The 19,400-nt window shown below is 33.8% G+C and overlaps 2 protein-coding genes across 4 annotated transcripts in view; both read left to right on the top strand.

The window, feature by feature from the left end:
* LOC107015986 (crossover junction endonuclease EME1B) overlaps nt 1-3,372 on the top strand; it is a 15,155-nt gene extending 11,783 nt beyond the window's left edge. The window contains exons 11-13 of the mRNA XM_015216452.2: nt 1,161-1,250; nt 2,027-2,141; nt 2,868-3,372. Of these exons, the coding sequence (XP_015071938.1) occupies nt 1,161-1,250; nt 2,027-2,141; nt 2,868-3,041 (379 nt within the window). The 3' untranslated portion in view covers nt 3,042-3,372. The remainder of the gene's footprint in view (nt 1-1,160; nt 1,251-2,026; nt 2,142-2,867) is intronic.
* Nucleotides 3,373-4,653: 1,281 nt separating this feature from the next.
* On the top strand, nt 4,654-10,138 carry LOC107016171 (putative pentatricopeptide repeat-containing protein At5g52630). 3 transcript variants are annotated; one of them, XM_015216659.2, is made up of 5 exons: nt 4,654-7,636; nt 8,068-8,188; nt 8,296-8,486; nt 8,598-8,683; nt 9,803-10,138. In XM_015216659.2, exon 1 carries the CDS (start codon nt 4,736-4,738, stop codon nt 7,478-7,480), a length of 2,745 nt encoding a protein of 914 aa, XP_015072145.1. In that variant the 5' UTR covers nt 4,654-4,735; the 3' UTR covers nt 7,481-7,636; nt 8,068-8,188; nt 8,296-8,486; nt 8,598-8,683; nt 9,803-10,138. The 3 variants fall into 3 exon arrangements, with proteins under 3 accessions (XP_015072145.1, XP_015072144.1, XP_015072148.1); XM_015216658.2 differs by having other exon boundaries at nt 8,290-8,486; XM_015216662.2 differs by lacking the exon at nt 8,068-8,188 and having other exon boundaries at nt 8,290-8,486.
* The last annotated feature ends 9,262 nt before the right edge of the window (nt 10,139-19,400 follow it).

The raw sequence follows: 19,400 nt of genomic DNA, 5'->3' as shown, positions 1-19,400 counted from the left end.
TATATATCGTATTATTAATGATACCACGTGGACAAAAAATATGCACATGGCTATCCATGGGGGTGAAGACTACTAAATAGCCAAGTATAGAGGGTTAATTAGGACAAATAAATAGTTTAAGTGTGCACCGAATAGGTGGTGCCAAGTTTAGGGGGTCCCGAGGTATTATGCTAACAAGTTTTTGATTGAGTTGTAGTTGTATACAGTTCAACTAAACTTGTGCAGTGCCAAATGGTAATAGACCGTTTTTGTAAGTGAGCAAATGAAATACTTAGAAATAATAGCACCATTACTATTTTGGTGGCTGGACGCCTGAGGAAAAATAAACCTGACATAAAACAAAGTATGAGATGCAAAGTAAAAGTCTTCTAAGTGATATTCTCTCTTGTAAAGACTTGGAAGAAATATTGAAAATTGGCTTCTTGGCCTCCCAAAGACTTGTCTTTCTTTCTTGCTTTCTTTGTTGTTTGTGGCTGTTTGTGGACTGTCTTGCTTATTGTTCCTTGGGTGTTTGGTTGGACTGAGTTTTGAAGAGCCGTGCAAGCCTTCATTACTGTCCCACGAGGTGGAAAAATTTGACCCCGTGACAAATTATGGACAACTTATTTTAACATTTAGATTGCAACATGAAACTCCAAATTACATATGTTCCAGGATAACTAATAAAACATTTGGTTTTCCTGTTTACAACTCTGCAATAGCTAATGCAACTGTTGGTTCAGCAATAAACTCTGTATTATTAGTGGTGGTATAATTTATGCGGGCATCTATATCTTATTTTCTGTGGGGTAAAATGTGAAATAGATATACTTATATTTGTAACACCTGGATAAGGAATGTGATATTATGTCTTATCAAAGCAAAATGCTTTTGAAGATTATAAATTTATAATGGAAGAGTATAAAGTCCTGGTTCATTTCCTAGGGACTGATCCTCAGAGAGAGTACTATACTCGGCTGAATGGGAAAAGTCGTTTATGTCCTTTCTGCTCTTGGTTCAAATGAGATGTGATGCTTGAGACATTTCAATATGCAGATGCCTCAGGACTTCCGTTCTCTGGGCCAATTGCCTAGATTAAATAGAGATGATAAAGAAGTTAACGTTTTCTTACTGTTTATGGTTTCATATGTCATTGCTAAGATGTTCTTGGTTTTCCACAGAAACAAGTTAACAAGACTATCTGTTAATGCAAATGGTTCTCTTATTCCCAAGGATTGCGTGGACAAGAACCAGATAAAAAAGAGCCCATGGTAAGTGCTTATGCTGTTATCCATTTTAGAAGTTTAAATTTCCTCAGATCCATAAATATGTGTAATGAACAAAAACTGCATAAGTTTTCTGGTGAACTCTGGAGGCTGTGAATCACTAACTATCTTGGCCTCAATTGTTCTCTTAATAAGAACCTTTTTTTGGTTGAACAATAATGAATCTTCCTTATTTTTTTTTACCTTTTTGGTTTCATTTAAACCTATACTGCCTTGAGAAACCCTCTTAAGTGAATTGTTGCCATGTTGCTAAGCTCTTGAATTGATCTTTTAGAGCTTATTGAAGCAAGCAAGATTCAAGAATAAAGTTATATGCGCGGAACATTTTCCAAGTTAGTATAGTCAAAATCTGCTAGTTTGTTGTTGTATGTCTATCTTGACTTAAGTCTCATTTTTCTGTTTTTTTATATACTTATTTTATCACCACTCCAGATCGACTTAGATAGATATCCATCCTTTAATGCTGTATTGTACCGTCTTCTCCTGCTCCATTTGACTCCAACAAGAATGTTTGAGTTATGATCCCAATTTAGCAAGTTTTGTCTTGGCTAGCGTTTACCATTTTCCCACCTTCGATGCCTAGGGTAGTACTGCTTAGTTGCGCGGACTCTTCACTTTTGATGCCGCACCCGTCTCGGATTCTTCAAAAATACACTACTTTTGGTGAATCCGACACGCAACAGTCAGCATTTTTGAAGAGTACGAGCAACATAGGGTAGTAGTGGCTATTGCATTATTATTGGAATTGTTGTCTCTTGCAGGCTGAAAGCATTGGTGGCTATTCCAAAGGTTCAGCCACGATTTGCTATTGCCATATGGAAGAAATATCCCACAATGAAATCTCTTTTGCGTGTTTACATGGATCCAAGTAAATCGGTAAGCAATAAAATATCCTTCATCTCCTTGGAAAAGGGTTCTCATTTACTGATGTCATGCTGTGACTTCTGGTTCACTATTTTCCTTTCATGGCCTTGTATGTATGGGTAGATAATATCAATAACGGTACTTCCTTCCCATGTCGCTGCAAATACTTGCTACAATCTGTAAGTCCAACTACTAGCCAACTAGGATTTTGGGTATCAACAGTGGCTAAGGGAGAGAAATGGTAGTGATGCAGTGGTCTTGTTACACTATTCCTCTCCCTTTCACCAGCGTATTCAACTTAAGATGTTGGATAATACGAAGAAATTTCTAAGGAGGGTTAAAATTTCTTCAGAAACTTACATTAGATTAGCATCATCTGAGAGCATTGAGGAGTGTATGCTTAAGAAATGTCATTTACTAGAGGGCAAACTACTTTGTGGAGCTATATTCTCTGGTAAATGTCATTCATTCTTGTTAATGAGGATACTGTTATGCCAGGTGCCATATATACGATTCAGTTCAAACAAGAGCTTGATAATACTAAAAATTGAAATGTTACAGTAACATCTCATTTCATACGATTCAGTTCCACTTGCTTCGTTGTACTTATCTAGTCTCTTAAGCAAATAACAATGAATGGAGGGTCAGATGTTGATACGTTTCATGTTGTCATTATGTTGATCCTTTGGTGGGATAAAATGAGTTCCCAACATATTTTTACTGTTGAAAAATTTTCAGGTGCATGAGAAAGAATTTCTGCTTAAAGATTTGAAAGTGGAAGGGATGGTGTCAGATGATAGAAGATTGGGAGAGATTTGTTCAAAGAGAGTCTACAGAATATTGATGGCTCAATCTGGAAGCAGCAAGACAGATGACATCGAGTGTGGAGCTGATTTCTTCAGTCAATGCTGAATGATGTATAATCTTTTGTGACATCGGTGGTGTTTGCCTAATTTGTGCACACATCGACCAATTCAACAGACATCTTGACATGTATCCAAGAAGGTAATCTTGTCTACCAAGACTGGAGCAGATCGACTCACATCAATTTTTGTTGTTGGAGTTTGGACTTGGAATCTTCATGTTGTTAGTCCATTTTACGATTGACTTGAACTCAATGATCTAATAATATATTACTTAGAATTGTATCCAGTAGGTTATTTGCATCAAGATTAAGATGCACATGTTAAGAGAATGCTTGATTTAATTTGTTTCTTAATATTGAATTTTTGCATTCTCTTAACCATTGACAAATAGGGAAAAGAAGAAATATAAAGAAAATAAATTTAGGACTTTATTTAGCGTATCTGTTTCATGAGATTTTTACTCTGATCTTTATCATATTTGAATTTTATTTTTTTTGAAAGAAAAGTCAGAACGTATAACCATAATTGTTTTTGTTTATTGACAATATAAATCTTTTCAATACTTGGTTATTCCTTTTCGGAAAAGTTTCGTGTTTTCTTCTCATACCACAACACAATAACATACATAATACATTCGTTTAAGTTATGTGAAAGCTTATTCCCAATAGATTTTGTACTTTCAAAATTTACTTTTCAATATACGAGTCAGTTGATCAAATCACATATCAAATGGTAATATGTCGGTGTATTTTCTTGACGTTTAATTTATTATCGCTATATAATTTTACTTTGTTAACTTTTGCAAGACACTAATTATTTTGATCCCGACATTTTATTTTTAATGAGATAACATATATTGACGCTTACCCTACAAATTTCAAAATTTTCTATTCTTGGTGTGAATTATTAGTTTTATACACATGTAGACTTGACGTGAATTATTAATTTTATTTCAAAATTATTAACAATCTTAAAAACATCATTTACTAGACTATTTAAGCTTAAATATATCCAGTCATGCAACATGAATGAAATACACCCCTAAATTCTTATCAAGTTTAGGATTATTTTCGACACATCTCTTGATTTTTATTAAGAGTCTTATATTCTTAAAAGAATTTGAGACTACTTTCTATATTATGTGATCGATTGGGGATGTAACGTGTCAATAATTTAGAGATAAAACTATGGAGGAGTTATTTAGTACTTGTCTCTTCTTATATTTTATACTTGATACAGCTTAAACAGGAGTCCGGAGCCTAATAAGTGAAAAATATTGACAAAAATTCTAAAACGGTATATGATTTTTTTTTAGAACCAAAATGATAAAATCACTCACGAAGTAGCGATTTTGTCTGAAAAAAGCAAAATCGCTCCCAAAGGAGCGATTTTCATAATAATTTTTTTTAAAATAATTTTTTAATATGTCGCTGCCTCAACAGCGACTTAAGTTTAAATTTTTTTTAAAAAAATTATGAAAAAAATAATTTTTAGTTTGATAAAGGAGCGATTTTGTTTAAATTTTTTTTTTAAAAAAAAAATTCAAATTTAACAAATCGCTGCTATAGGCGATTTTGCTTTTTCAGCAAACAACTAAAAATAAATTTCATATACCATTTAAAAAATTTTATTAACATTTTTTTCGGTCTGGACTCGCTTAAACAGCTTCACTTATATTTGCAGCAGTGAGTAGCTGCTATCGAACTGCTCGTTGCTGGTCAAAACGAACCCAATTGGGCAATGGTTTTCGAATCAAGAATTTGCCGCCTTTCTAGTCACCTACAATTCACACTTTCTTCTCCGATTTTCAAGTTTCAAAATAGCCTCTTTTCGACCTCCATATCTAACTATATTTCCTACACAAACCTCCTTTCAAACCTTTCCAAAACTAAGTCTTTAACCCCAGGTCTTCAAATCCATGCTCATTTAACCAAACTTGGGTTATCTAATCATAGTAAATATAGGAACCATTTAGTTAATTTGTATTCAAAATGTGGTATATTTCAATATGCACAGAAACTGATTGATGAAAGTCCTGAACCAGATTTGGTTTCTTGGTCATCTTTGATTTCTGGGTATTCCCAGAATGGTTTTGGTAAAGATGCTATATGGGGTTTTTTAAAAATGCATTCTTTGGGTCTTAGATGTAATGAGTTTACTTTTCCTAGTGTTCTTAAGGCATGTTCTTCTGAGAAGGAGCTTTTTCTTGGTAAGCAGCTTCATGGGGTTGTTGTGGTTACAGGATTCGATTCTGATGTTTTCGTTGCGAATACTTTGGTTGTTATGTACGCGAAATGTGGCGAGTTTGTGGATTCTAGGATGTTGTTTGAGGAAATCCCGGAAAGAAATGTTGTTTCTTGGAATGCCTTGTTTTCTTGTTACACGCAAAATGATTTTTTTAGTGAGGCGATGTGTATGTTTCATGATATGATTGGTAGTGGAGTTAGACCAGATGAATACAGTTTGTCCAATATATTGAATGCTTGTACTGGTTTAGGAGATATTGTTGAAGGAAAGAAAATACATGGGTATTTGGTGAAGCTTGGCTATGGTTCTGATCCGTTTTCTTCTAATGCACTCGTCGACATGTATGCAAAAGGGGGAGATCTTAAGGATGCCATTACAGCTTTTGAGGGAATTGTGGTACCTGACATTGTTTCATGGAATGCTATTATTGCTGGTTGTGTTCTTCACGAATGCCAAGGGCAAGCTATAGATATGTTGAATCAGATGAGAAGGTCAGGAATTTGGCCAAACATGTTCACATTATCGAGTGCTCTCAAGGCTTGTGCTGCACTAGAGCTCCCTGATTTGGGTAAAGGGTTGCACTCTCTTTTGATAAAGAAAGATATAATTTTGGATCCATTTGTGAGTGTTGGTCTTATTGATATGTATTGCAAGTGTAATTTAACAAAAGATGCGAGGTTGATCTATGATCTGATGCCCGGGAAGGACTTAATTGCATTGAATGCTATGATCTCTGGTTATTCACAGAATGAGGCAGATGATGCATGCCTAGACCTTTTCACTCAGACATTCACCCAAGGAATTGGATTTGATCAGACAACCTTACTTGCCATTCTCAACTCAGCTGCGGGCTTGCAGGCTGCCAACGTCTGCAAACAAGTGCATGCACTCTCTGTGAAGTCGGGATTTCTGGGTGACACCTTTGTTATAAACAGTCTTGTTGATTCTTATGGAAAATGTACCCGGTTGGATGATGCAGCTAGAATTTTTTACGAATGCGCTACTCTGGATTTGCCATCTTTTACCTCTCTCATAACAGCTTATGCTCTACTTGGTCAAGGTGAAGAAGCTATGAAACTGTATCTGAAGTTACAAGACATGGATCTCAAGCCAGACTCATTTGTTTGCAGTTCTCTCCTAAATGCATGTGCAAATTTATCAGCGTACGAACAGGGGAAACAAATACATGCTCATGTGTTGAAGTTTGGGTTCATGTCAGATGTGTTTGCTGGTAACTCTCTAGTTAACATGTATGCCAAGTGTGGAAGTATAGAAGATGCTAGCTGTGCTTTCCATGAGGTTCCTAAGAAAGGTATCGTTTCATGGTCGGCAATGATTGGAGGACTTGCCCAACATGGACATGCGAAACAGGCGCTTCATTTATTTGGCGAGATGTTAAAAGATGGTGTATCTCCAAATCACATAACATTAGTTAGTGTCCTTTATGCATGTAATCATGCTGGCTTAGTTGCAGAAGCCAAGAAGTATTTTGAAACAATGAAAGACTCGTTTAGGATTGAACCAACTCAAGAGCATTATGCATGCATGATTGATGTCCTGGGCCGAGCAGGAAAACTAGATGATGCTATTGAGCTCGTAAATAAGATGCCTTTTGAAGCTAATGCATCTGTATGGGGTGCTCTTCTTGGTGCTGCAAGAATCCACAAGAATGTAGAGGTAGGAAAACATGCTGCCGAGATGCTTTTTAGCCTTGAACCAGAGAAATCTGGCACTCATGTTCTCCTTGCAAATATTTATGCATCAGTTGGTTTGTGGGGAGATGTCGCAAAAGTAAGAAGATTTATGAAGAACAGTAGAGTAAAAAAGGAACCCGGTATGAGTTGGATTGAAGTGAAAGATAGTATTTACACATTTATAGTTGGAGACAGAAGTCATCCGCGAAGTGATGATATATATGCCAAACTGGAGGAACTGGGACAGCTAATGGATAAAGCTGGTTATATTCCTATGGTAGATATTGATCTCCATGATGTAGAGAGGAGACAAAAGGAAATTCTTCTCTCCTATCATAGTGAGAAACTAGCTGTTGCATTTGGGCTGATTGCTACGCCTCCTGGTGCTCCTATTAGAGTGAAGAAGAACCTTCGGATTTGTTTGGACTGCCATACAGCATTCAAGTTCATTTGTAAAATTGTCTCAAGGGAGATCATTATTAGAGATATTAACCGGTTCCACCATTTCAAAGACGGCTCTTGCTCATGTGGGGATTACTGGTGATTACTTGAATGTGTACTATGCCTACCCATATGATGTCCCTACTTCCTATTTATATGAATGTAGTTGAAAGACTGGATACATGATACATCAGATCATTGCCTCCGGTGCAGTAGCTCTATTTCGACAAAGTGAGGCAACTCTAAGAGGTCAATCAAGGTATATCTTTTGAGATCACCCTGTTACTAATCAAACACCAAATGTTTGCATGTTTGCCCAGTGAGATACAGGAATAAATTTTTAAATACACACCATGCCTTTTTGTTTTGATAACCACAATAAAAAGTGACCACTTTCTGTTGGTCTTTCTTTAAGCAAAATTAGCATGAATTTATATATTATTATTATTATTAATGATGTATCAATTTCTTTTTATCTATTTGTGTAGTTTAAGTGGCTGTCAGATGACTTCTTTGTCTGGCTATAATAAGTTTACCAATTTATAGTCATTATAGAAAAATGCCCTTTTCATAAGCTAATAACATTAAAAAATACTCTACTATATAAGATAATTTCCTTATCATTTAGTATGGTTTTGGATAGAAAGATCTTTGACTTCATTTAACTTATTCTTTTCTTATTTTGATTAGTTTGATCAGTGTGGTGACGATCCTATAAACAAGATGAGTACTACAGAAACAATTCAAAGTCTTGTTGACTTCCATGGTTGTTCTCAGTACTGCTAACCAAGTAGAAGAACTTTCCAAAGTTGTATGTTTTAATGTATTAAACCTTGATCTTTGATTTCTTCATCATCTATCTAATTTCTTCTCTCATTAAATGTTTTTTTCTTGTGTGTTTGTAATAAAAAGGAACAGTGCTAGATTCCAAGGATAGCCAGGCTAGTCTCTTTATGCAGTCCTACACCTTAACCAAACGTTCGTTTGTTAATATGTCAAGAGACTTTGGCTATTACTGGCTGAGGGTAATGATCTGCTTGATGGTCTCCATCTGCATTGGAAATTGGAATCATCTATATTAATGAGGGAACCAATACACTTCCATCCAGGTAACTTATTTCTCCTTAGTGGGATTTTTAACTTGACCCTTCATTCCCTTGTGATTAATTTCTCCTACAACAAGTCTCATTTTTTCCGTTGCATTAATTGAAATTATGCAGGCAAGATGGCATGTGCAGCTTTGGTATTTGGATTTTTGATACTCATGTCGATTGGAGGTTTCCCTCCATTCATGAAGTAGATGAAAGTATGTACTTCTTAATTGTGGTTTTCTTGAAAAAGCTACCTAAATATATGATAATACATAGCCACACAATTCTAACAATTCATCCTATAGGCGTTATGGTGTCTCTGCATTTGTCATAAGCAACACGTTATCTGCAATGCCTTCCTAATATTGATTGCATTTCTTTCTGTTACTGTCTGCTACTTCATGAACTGGTGAGAGTCATGCATCACTGAGCAAGCATGCCTCAATCTCAAATTAATTGGGTCGATTATATTGATTCTCTGGATAGAAATTGTAATTCCTGAGAACTTAAGGAGAAAAAGGGTGGGTAGGGTGGGGGTTTTTAGATCACCTGTTGTTTTGTCAAGTGGTCACAAAATTTTAAGACTGCTGTGTGTGGACAATGTTTACAGAGAAAAATTGGACAAATGGAAAGAAATCACTTACTGTTTTATTTCTGCTGGGATTTCGGGCCTCTTTGGACGGGCTTATAAAAAGTTAACTTATAAGTCAAAAAGTAAAAGCCATAGGGGTGCTAAAATAAGCTAATCCAAGTGGGCACTTAAACCTGAAACCTTGTGGTTTTCAACCCACTTCATTGACCACTAGGTCACTCCCTTGGGTGCTAAGTATGGATTTTATCCGAGTCATTATTAGAAATTGTTGTGAGCTTTGATACTTGCGAACTTTATTTCACTTGAAGTTTAGTTGACATTGATCATTTCTAGTTATAAACTTTGGGTTGGGTCTTTTAGCGATTATTCAGAAATTCGTCTGAAAAAATTCTACTATGCTGGACACTTTTCACTGAAATTCAATTAATTTCTGTTCTGTTTTCATCGTAATGGGTCTTTGTACAATTAGGTGGCTATGTTGGAAATATTCTGAGTTTCTGCGGATACTGCACTCATTTAACCTTCAGCCCACCTTCTATATTCCTTTGTTTCGTTTGGTTGTTTCTGTGATTTCTGAAGGCTTGATTGTGAATTTTCTCCATCACTGGGATTTCTATTGTAATTTGCGCCTTTAAGTCTTATTTCTAAGAAGTTAGGGATTTTATGCACTCAATAGTTGACTCTTTTTCCATAATAAAGAAGAAAGCGAAACAAGTGTTGACAAAAATTCTCTCTTCTTCAGGTTTTGATTAGACTCCATCCATGGTTTGCCGAAACCCTGCTATCAGAGCTTTCAAAATATAGTGTTCCAATAGTCAGATGCATTAAAGCTAATGCTGATTCGCGGAGTCACTCTTCTAAAATTATAGATCACAAAAAAGATGGCGGTAAGACTTCAATTGGCTTAATTTGAAGTTTTTAATTGAATGTCAAGTTTTGAGACATCATAGTTACCATTATGCCAAAAAGAATGACATCTCTCTTTATCTCATAAGTCATAACAATACTTCGAACTTCCCATTTATCCTTAATGAGATGATTTAAAGCCACATAAATTTTGATGGCTTGTTTTAGACCACAAGTTCAATTAATCTTTCTTTTTCTCTTAATTTTGTGCCTAGTCAAACACCTTCATATAAATTGGAACGGAGGGGATAGTATTTACCTAATCATTTATTTCCTTCTGTCATTAGTTAACATTATCGGTCACTTCAGTTTCCTGACTTATTTGTTCATTTTGATGATCTCTGTTCTTAGTTTATATTAATTGCTCTGTCATCATCATTCATCTCCAGAAGCTTGAACCTTGCTTTTGTTGATCTGACATGTGATTTCACATGTGGGATCTGGAGAGAATAGGTGTAAGCAAATCCTACCCTTACCTTTGTGGGTAGAGAGGTTATTTCCGATATACCCTTGCCTTCAAAATAAAGTGTGATCTAAACTGGGTAGAAAGAGAAATAACGATTGCGGAATAACAACATGAACAAAAGAAAACAACTAAACTAATAGTAAACTAGAAGGATAAGATACGATGTGAATACTAGGTGATACTGCTAAAAAAGAGAAGAGAAAATGAGCTCTTTGCCTCCTCCATGTAAATGTACTACAATGCTCGGCTATCTGATATCCTTCTTCCCTAATCCCCGACCTCCAAACATTTACATTTAGGTTCATGTATTCAGTAAGTTGAAGATATACCATCTCCTGTTTAATCACCCCTCCCTAGTTTTTCTTTGACTACCTCTACTTTTTCTCTTTACCTACTGTAGTCAGACTTTCACACTGAATTACTCCGCACGACTCTTCTTCATATGTATAAACCACATGAGTCTCACTTTCTCATTTATTCTCAATGGAGAACACTTCCACCGTCTCATGTATAACTTCATTCCTACTATTGTTTCTCCTGGTATACCCGTACATACGTCTGAGCATTCTCATCTCCTCTATCTTTGTATTCTAAGCATGTGCGTTCTTAACACATATCATTTCTTTGCTCCATACAACAACATAGGTCTAATCAAACTATGTAGAACTTACTTTTAAACTTTGGTGATATATTTTTATCAGTCTCTAATACGATGAGAAACATCATCATCAATCTTTACATTTCCTTAGATTATAGACCCAAGTATTTGAAACTTTCTTTCTTGGATATGCCTTGTGAATCAATCTTTACTTCCACCTTGCGGTTTTGTCACTAAACTTGCATTCAAGGTATTGTTTCTTAGTGCAACTCAACCTTAAACCTTTAGATTTCAGAATCTGTCTCCAAACATCCAACCAAACGTTAACTCCACCACCTGTCTTATCAATCAATATTATGACATTTGTGAATAACATACACCACGACATATTCTCTTGAATATGTTGCATCAATTTGTCCATCACTAAGGCAAATATAAATGGAGGCTAATGGTCGATCCTTGATGCAACTCTATCACGACCAAGAAGTGTTCAGAGTGATCTAATGATACTTCTACATTGTAGTCATTATACATATCCTCGATTGCCTTAATGTAGGCGACAAATACACCTCTAGGCTCCAAACATCTCAATAACGACACTTCCCTAGGAACTTTATCATATGCATTTATTAGGTTAATGAACATCATGTGCAAGGTCCTATTTCTATCTTTGTACAACTCCAACAATCTCCTCACAAGATTAATGACTTTCTGTAGTTGATTGCCTTTGCATGAATCCAAATCGGTTCTCAGAGATAGATAGACCTATCCCTCATCATCTACATCTCCAACACTTTCATAGTGTGATTTGTACCTTTATAATTATTGCAATTTTGAATATCTCCATTGTTCTTGTACAACATAATCATGTTACTGCATATCTACTCTTGTAACATTTTAATAATAGTTTTACTTTGTTATCCCCATTATATTCAGTGGCGTACGCAGAAATTTTTATAAGCGGTTTCACATTTTAATTAAAAATAAAATATAATACAACTAAAGTACAATCCACGTATATATTCCTTAGCTCGATATGAAATAGATTCAAATAAACTTCATTAAAAGTCATACTCCCTCCGATTATATTGTTTCACATATTGTTTGAACCAGAGGGGTATTTTATGTGTCACCCTTGTTAATTATAAGATCGATCAACAAATAGTGTTTAATTGCAAAGTTAAAGTAGACAAAAAACGGTCACTTATCTCTTAATTATCCAAACCAGACAAGTGAAGTTGGACAATTATTTTTAGTATATTAAATAAATAATAATGAACGGATGGAATATTAAACACTTTTTAAAAATTATGAATGGAGTATGTATATATAAGGCACCAAACAATAATTCATTATTTATCTAATTCAATAAACTGGTTCAAAATTTTGTCAATTCATACGAGCGGAAAAAATAAAAAAGATAAATGAAGTAATGGAATATTGAACACAGAACCTTGTGTTCACTTTATTAGGTTTTATCTTTTATTTGTTTTACCTTTTAATTATATATACATATTTAATAATTTTTCCCAACAAAGTCGTGTCACATGACATCCCTTACCAAGGTTGTTCATGGTTATGGTTAACAACCAAATTAAATCGTAATTTGAATCAAATCGATTTAAAAAAAAAGATATTTGATTTAGATTTTTAGGCTTATAAATTTTTAAATTTTGAAAATTGATATTATTTTGGTTTGGTTTTGATTTAACTAAAAAAAAACCACAAAAATAACCACCGAATCGATGAATTAGAGATATAAATTTTATAATTATTTATATATTATTCATAAATAAATTAAAATATTTTGTTAAATTTTAATTCGGAAAATTTTCAAAACAACAATATTTTAGCCTTTAGAGGGACTCCTTACCAATAGTTTCACTATTTATTAAAAATGACAATATTTTAGTTTGTTAAAAGATAAGTTATGTATTTATTATTGATTAATGTGAAAGAATACAATAAATTAATAAAATAGTAGGTGTTATAAAATCAAGCTCATAGGAATATAATCATAAAGAGAAGAAGACAAGAGAAGTAGATAGAAGAAGAGGAATTTTCTTCTTATTCAAGTGTATACAATGGTGAATGATATCTCTATTTATAGTGTTGAGATATCATAGTCAAAGATCACCTTGGAATTATACATAGTTATCATCAAGGTTCATATCACCTTGGAATCTTATCACATTGGAAACACTAATACATGAATCCAATTAATTGTTGGATAACTCTAATGGATCATCCACATAACACAATAGATTTATAACGCTCCCCCTTGGATGTACATAAATAATGTGCCTCGTTAAAACCTTACTAGGAAAAACCCTGTGGGAAAAAATTCTAGTGAAGGAAAAGGAGTACACATATCTTTTGATACGCACTATTTGTTGCCTCATTAAAAACCTTGCCAGGAAAACCCAGTGGGAAAAAACCTCAGTCAAGGGAAAAAGAGTGCAACACGTATTATACCCCCCCTAATTAAAACATCACTTAATTTCTTGTGATGATGTCTCCAATCTTCATACATTGTGGTTGGTATATTCTTTTTCAAAGAAAAATCACACATTTTTTGAATATGGTGTGTCATTTATCTCAACCAGACGTAATTTCGACTTGCTTCATGGAGGACTTTTATTTCTACATAGCAACATTTTCTTCATTGATCGCCAGGATATTATCGTGCCTCCACATGCAAACACATATCGTGCTTGAGATAGAGCTTTATGCGGATCAGATAAATATTCTGCATCTGCGTAACCAATCAATTTTGTCTTGGATTCCTCGGAATAGAATAAACCCATAACTATGGTCCTTCGAGGATATTCAATCATGTGCTCAACACCATTTCAATGTCCTTTTATCGGGGAAAAACTGAATCTTGCCAGTAAATTTACTGCAAAACAAATATCTGGTCAAATATTGTTAGTAAGATGCACTAGTGCCCTGATTGCACCAAGATAGAGTTTCATCACCAAGAAACTCTTCATCCTTCTTTTGACATCAAACTGAATCATCATTTATGTCAAGTGATCTCATAATCATTGGGGTACTCAATGAATGCGATTTATCCATATAAAATTGCATCAAAACTTTTCAGTGTATGTGCACTGTTAGACAAATATTTCATTTGTCAAATTATCAATCTGTAGGTCAAGACAAAATTTTGTCTTACCAAGACCTTTTCATAAAAATACAAGGACAATTAGGGTCATTCTTTTGTACCCTTTTTCTTCCTTGACTATTTCAATCCATATAAGGATTCTTGAAGCTTTATTGAAAAAGTTTCTTTCAAACTCTTATATGCTTCAGACACCTCGATTGTTTCAAGGATTTTCATATAACCTTCATTGTCTAGCTAGACATTACAATTATTCATTACATGCATTCAAGTTTTCATATGTTGCCAGATCAAAACAAACCTCATTGCATCCACCAAAGGAGAAAACATCTCCAATAATGTCAGGATTTTTGCGATAAACCTTTATGCCCCAAGGCACAAACCGTATTTGATATCTTACGGTTATACTATCGCATAATAATTTATTTGTACCTCACTGACATTATACCTTGATTTATGGACTACCTGTCCAAAATGTCACTTTTCTAAGTGAAACAAAATATACTTGAATTGTGCATTTTACTGGCCAACCATTTATCTGTCCACACTATATGACAAATTTGAATTCAAGATCCTCGTCACAGTTTATATCATTGAGCGCTACCTCATATCAAAGATACCGTCGACGGTTATTTGATATCGATTCCAGTATGACATAACTTATCGAGATCTCTTCATTTTTCATCATTTTTCAGGTACCGCAATCTTTTTCGAGGTTTTATGAAGTGTTATGTCAATGTGCTATTTTATAGCACTTGCCTCATTATCATGACCATATTGATCATTTGCTCCTTCCTTCTTCAAGGAATTTTATATTTGGAATCGATTGGTCTATTACGCTTCCGGCGTATCATAGACTCTGTCCTTCAAGGACTTCACATTGGAGCATTTGCAGCTGAATTATATCATAGGGTCAGTGCATTCATCTAGCAACTAATTTGCAACATTATGCAACTGAATTATCCCTTGAACTTTAAGTTAACATATTTATTTAACGAGGATCTAGATAATTCATAATTAACCTCACACATAATTTTCAGCTGTCAATCATCTCTCCCCCTAATGTTAGAAAATCTAACATTCATTCCAACCTTATTTGGAAGTTCATCTTTGTGCGTGGTGGAGCAATTAAAATCATAATCGCATATTCAACATTTTAGATGAAAATTATATGGTTCCTGACCCTGAACCAATTTTAATGGGGAAACCTTGTTGGTTTGATGCATACATGTGTTGCTACATGTTAAATAAAATTATCTCATACCAAATCTTATTTGGGAGTTTTGTTTTCATTATTATGATTTAGCTATAATTGGAGGCATACAATTTCTGCTAAATTAACCAGCATTATTAGTATAATTTCATAGTTTGAAACTGTGCTCTCAATTATAACAATTCGAGCAAACAACCTTACAAAAACCAATTGTAAGTTGACAACAAAAAAACATGTGACCATCGCATAGACGAATCGATCATATAGTTGCAAATGATCCACATGGTAGGTGAATGGGCCCATATTCACCCTTTTATATGTTCCAAAAATTTTAGAGGATTACAATCCCAACCTTAGCTGATACAATGATCATTTTATCAAGAGAACAAGCAACACAAGAGAATTCTTGAAGAATCTTTATTTCTTCATCATATAAATCACCTGAATTCTCAATTACGTTTGCATCACATTTAATCGGAATGGTCAACCAGTCATGCCAACTGATCTTTATTTTAGTACACTTATAATTTACTTTTACATGTGATTTCATCAGCATGTACATGTTTGTATGAACAGACAAGAGGAAAATTGGGGTAATCTTTTACATAAATATCTATAACCCTCTTCGGTTTTAGTGGTTTATAGTCTCAATATTTATTTTCAATTCATCCGAAACTTAAAAAGTTTCTTTTGAGACTTACTACAACCCCAATATTATTCCTCTGTTAATAGCACAACTCGTTAGAGCTTGCAATTAATTTGCAATTAATTTTGTGTACTATCACATATTCCATGACACCATCCATATGGTGAACATCTCCTCAAGGAGAAATTATATCATTATTGTCATGGTTAAAATTATTACGAGCAAGACATGTTTCTTGTTTTTCTTTTGTTGTACCATAGGTACACAACCAATGAAAAATTTGTATTGTCACACAGTGTATTTGATCATGACCACAACCTTTCTAGGCAAGACTTATTTCTTTCTTTTTGCCCTTTCGGTAGTTCATAACAAACATACCATAATATTCATGACGTATAAACGTACACGACCATTGACCATTCATGTCAAATAAAATTTATTTATTTCTCTCAAACCTTCCGTAAAGATGAGATGTGGCATATCATTTTTTTTTGTCAAACCTTCCATAGAGGTGAGTTTTGGCATATATCCAACCCATAATGATTTTATCACATCTGGACCAATTCTCTTATAAAATGGTCGACCATTCACGATACTCATCATAAGTCACATTCTTTTCAAGGAATGGACTAATCATTTATATGTACTTCATAAATTTGCATTATAAGCACATTGTCATGGCTTTAAAATTCATCATATTTCCATGACACACCTCAACATCACTTTGAAAGATCAAGTGTACCATCACTTTATCTTCTTATCTTTTGATGGAAGATTTATAAACTTGTCAAATTATTGGGTCGACAACATTCACAAGTCCAATGTCCTTTCATACCATTTTGATAATGAAAAATGTCTTCACATTTCGAAGGACTATTTGGAGAACCCATAGTGTTCTTCCTTTTATAATTACCACAATGATGACTATTATAATTCCGTCCCTTCATGCCCTTTTTTCATATCATTAATCATTTGTCATCTTTCAGACTAATTATTTACTGCTACCACATTCATACGATAGAATGGAGCAAGTCTGCATCGGATTTCAAAGTTATCATATGTTGCTACCACATTCTTTTCAAGAAATGGAGCAAATTCAATAGGACGAATTTCAAGGCTTTTCACCAAAGCTTTATTATTTTTCCTCAATCATCATTTTATCACCACTATGGTGCATTGAGACTCAAACTCAATGTCTTATCCATACAAGGAACATTAGGCCATAATTCTATGGGACTTGAACCCAATACATTATCATCACGGTGCATCAAAACTCAAATTGATGTCTTACCCTTTTGGTGCGATAGAACTTGAATCTATCGTCTTATCCTCAATTATTATTATTTTCATTATGGTGCATCCAGACTTTAACCTGATGTCTTACCCTTTTTGGTGCGATGAGACTTGAACCCATCGTCTTACCCTTAACCAACGGTATAATAGACCGAAGTACAACATGACTCACCCTTTGAGTCTTTCAAAACAATCAAAATAATATTCAAACTCATACTATTAAAATTTTATACCTTCTTCTATTTAAGAAATTTTGTATAGCCTGTCATATTCAACCAATAATAGTATATGTCTTCGGTTCCTGATAATTGTTAGTGACTGAACACTATTTTATTCTAAATCATAAAAATATTTTAGAAAATACATACCTGATTTTATGCAAATAATACCTTGATTCTCATAACGAGATCAACCAAAACATGAGTTAAAGAAAAACTAAAACTCACTCTCAATTGGCTAGAGACTCGTGCTGATAACGTGTTATAAAATCAAGCTCATAAGAATATAATCATAAAGAGAAGAAGACAAGAGAAGTAGATAGAAGAAGAGGAATTTTCTTCTTATTCAAGTGTATATAATGGTGAATGATATCTCTATTTATAGTGTTGAGATATCATAGTCAAAGATCACCTTGGAATTATACATAGTTATTCATATCACCTTGGAATCTTATCACATTGGAAACACTAATACATGAATCCAATTAATTGTTGGATAACTCTAATGGATCATCCACATAACACAATAGATTTATAACAGTAGGCATACATTTACAATAAATAAAAAATAAGAAGTCATAACAAAAAAATATATTGTATTCCACATCATTTCCACAAAATAATATTAGGTACTACAAAAATTGTATCTAAACAAATATTATGTTGTATTCCACATAATCAACTGCAAAGATATTATTTTAAACTATTAACTTTGTATTCACTTTCGAGGATAAATACAATTCGATGACATAAGTACAAAATTAATAGGCATATAAATAGAAGAAATACATAAATATGTTGCATCTTATAGAATTCCAACAAAATTAATATGAACTACAAAAGTTGTACTCAATTCATACTACGAAAACAAAATGAATATAAGATTACATATTTTGATGGAATACAGTTAGAATCAATACAAAATTTATGTAAAAAAACCAATGAAAAACTGCGATAAATATATTGTAGTTTAGTTATAAGTTGTATTCAGACTTGAGAATTTTTTAGAAAAATGAATACTTATTATATTATAAGATTATTTAAATTTAAAAGAAATCAAGAGAATACAGACAAAGAGCTTATAGCTTCCTTTTCTTTTCATTATTTGTGTTCTTGCTCTTGATGATGTTTATATTCTGTAAGTGATGAAGGTATTGCATACAGATTAGGTCATGTAGATGATTAGATCTGATTTCTTCCGTCTTTCTAGCCGTCAGTCCTACATTATCGACTTGTGCTAGAGTAATACAAAGATCAAACGACATAAATTGCTAAAAAGTCTATCATTACATGATATAGTTCTTGGAGTCCTCTTTGAGTCCGCCATTAGAGAGGATTTTTGAGTTTTTCTTTGTGAAAAAACCTAATAGAAAATAGAGGATCTACTACGCAATTATACAAACAAATATATTGAAAGCTTTAAGCTGATGCAAATCAGTAAAATACATAAAAGTTTAAAAAAGATACATACCTAAAATTAATACGATTGTTGTGAATATTTTTGGGAGATTATTATCAATTTCTGAAAATAATAGAAAAAAATTCACATAAAAAAGAGAGAAACAGAGTAATGAAATTTGCAGAACAATAGAAAAAAGAGAATTGGATGAGTGAGAAAATTTTTTGTTTTGAGATAATTGTAAACTGGAGAGAGACATTTGTTTGGGAAAGGTCTTGTTGTAAAATGTGGGTCTTAATGGAGGAAAATAAGGAATTAGAATGTAACGACCTGTTTAGTCGTTTTGAGCAGCAGATTTTATTTCTGGAAAATTGGCTGAGGAAACGGACCCCACGACGGAACGCCACAGGCACGACGGACCGTCGCAGGGTCTCGTTTCAGCATACTTAGAAATTCTGAAATTGGGTACTGAAAATC

This window comes from Solanum pennellii, chromosome 4, assembly GCF_001406875.1.
Source record: "Solanum pennellii chromosome 4, SPENNV200".
Taxonomy (NCBI): domain Eukaryota; kingdom Viridiplantae; phylum Streptophyta; class Magnoliopsida; order Solanales; family Solanaceae; genus Solanum; species Solanum pennellii.
This window is presented reverse-complemented; position numbering and strand designations above follow the sequence as displayed.

Excerpts from the sequence above, each read along its gene's own strand:
- LOC107016171 (XM_015216662.2), top strand. The coding sequence starts at position 4,736 with ATGGTTTTCGAATCAAGAATTTGCCGCCTTTCTAGTCACCTACAATTC.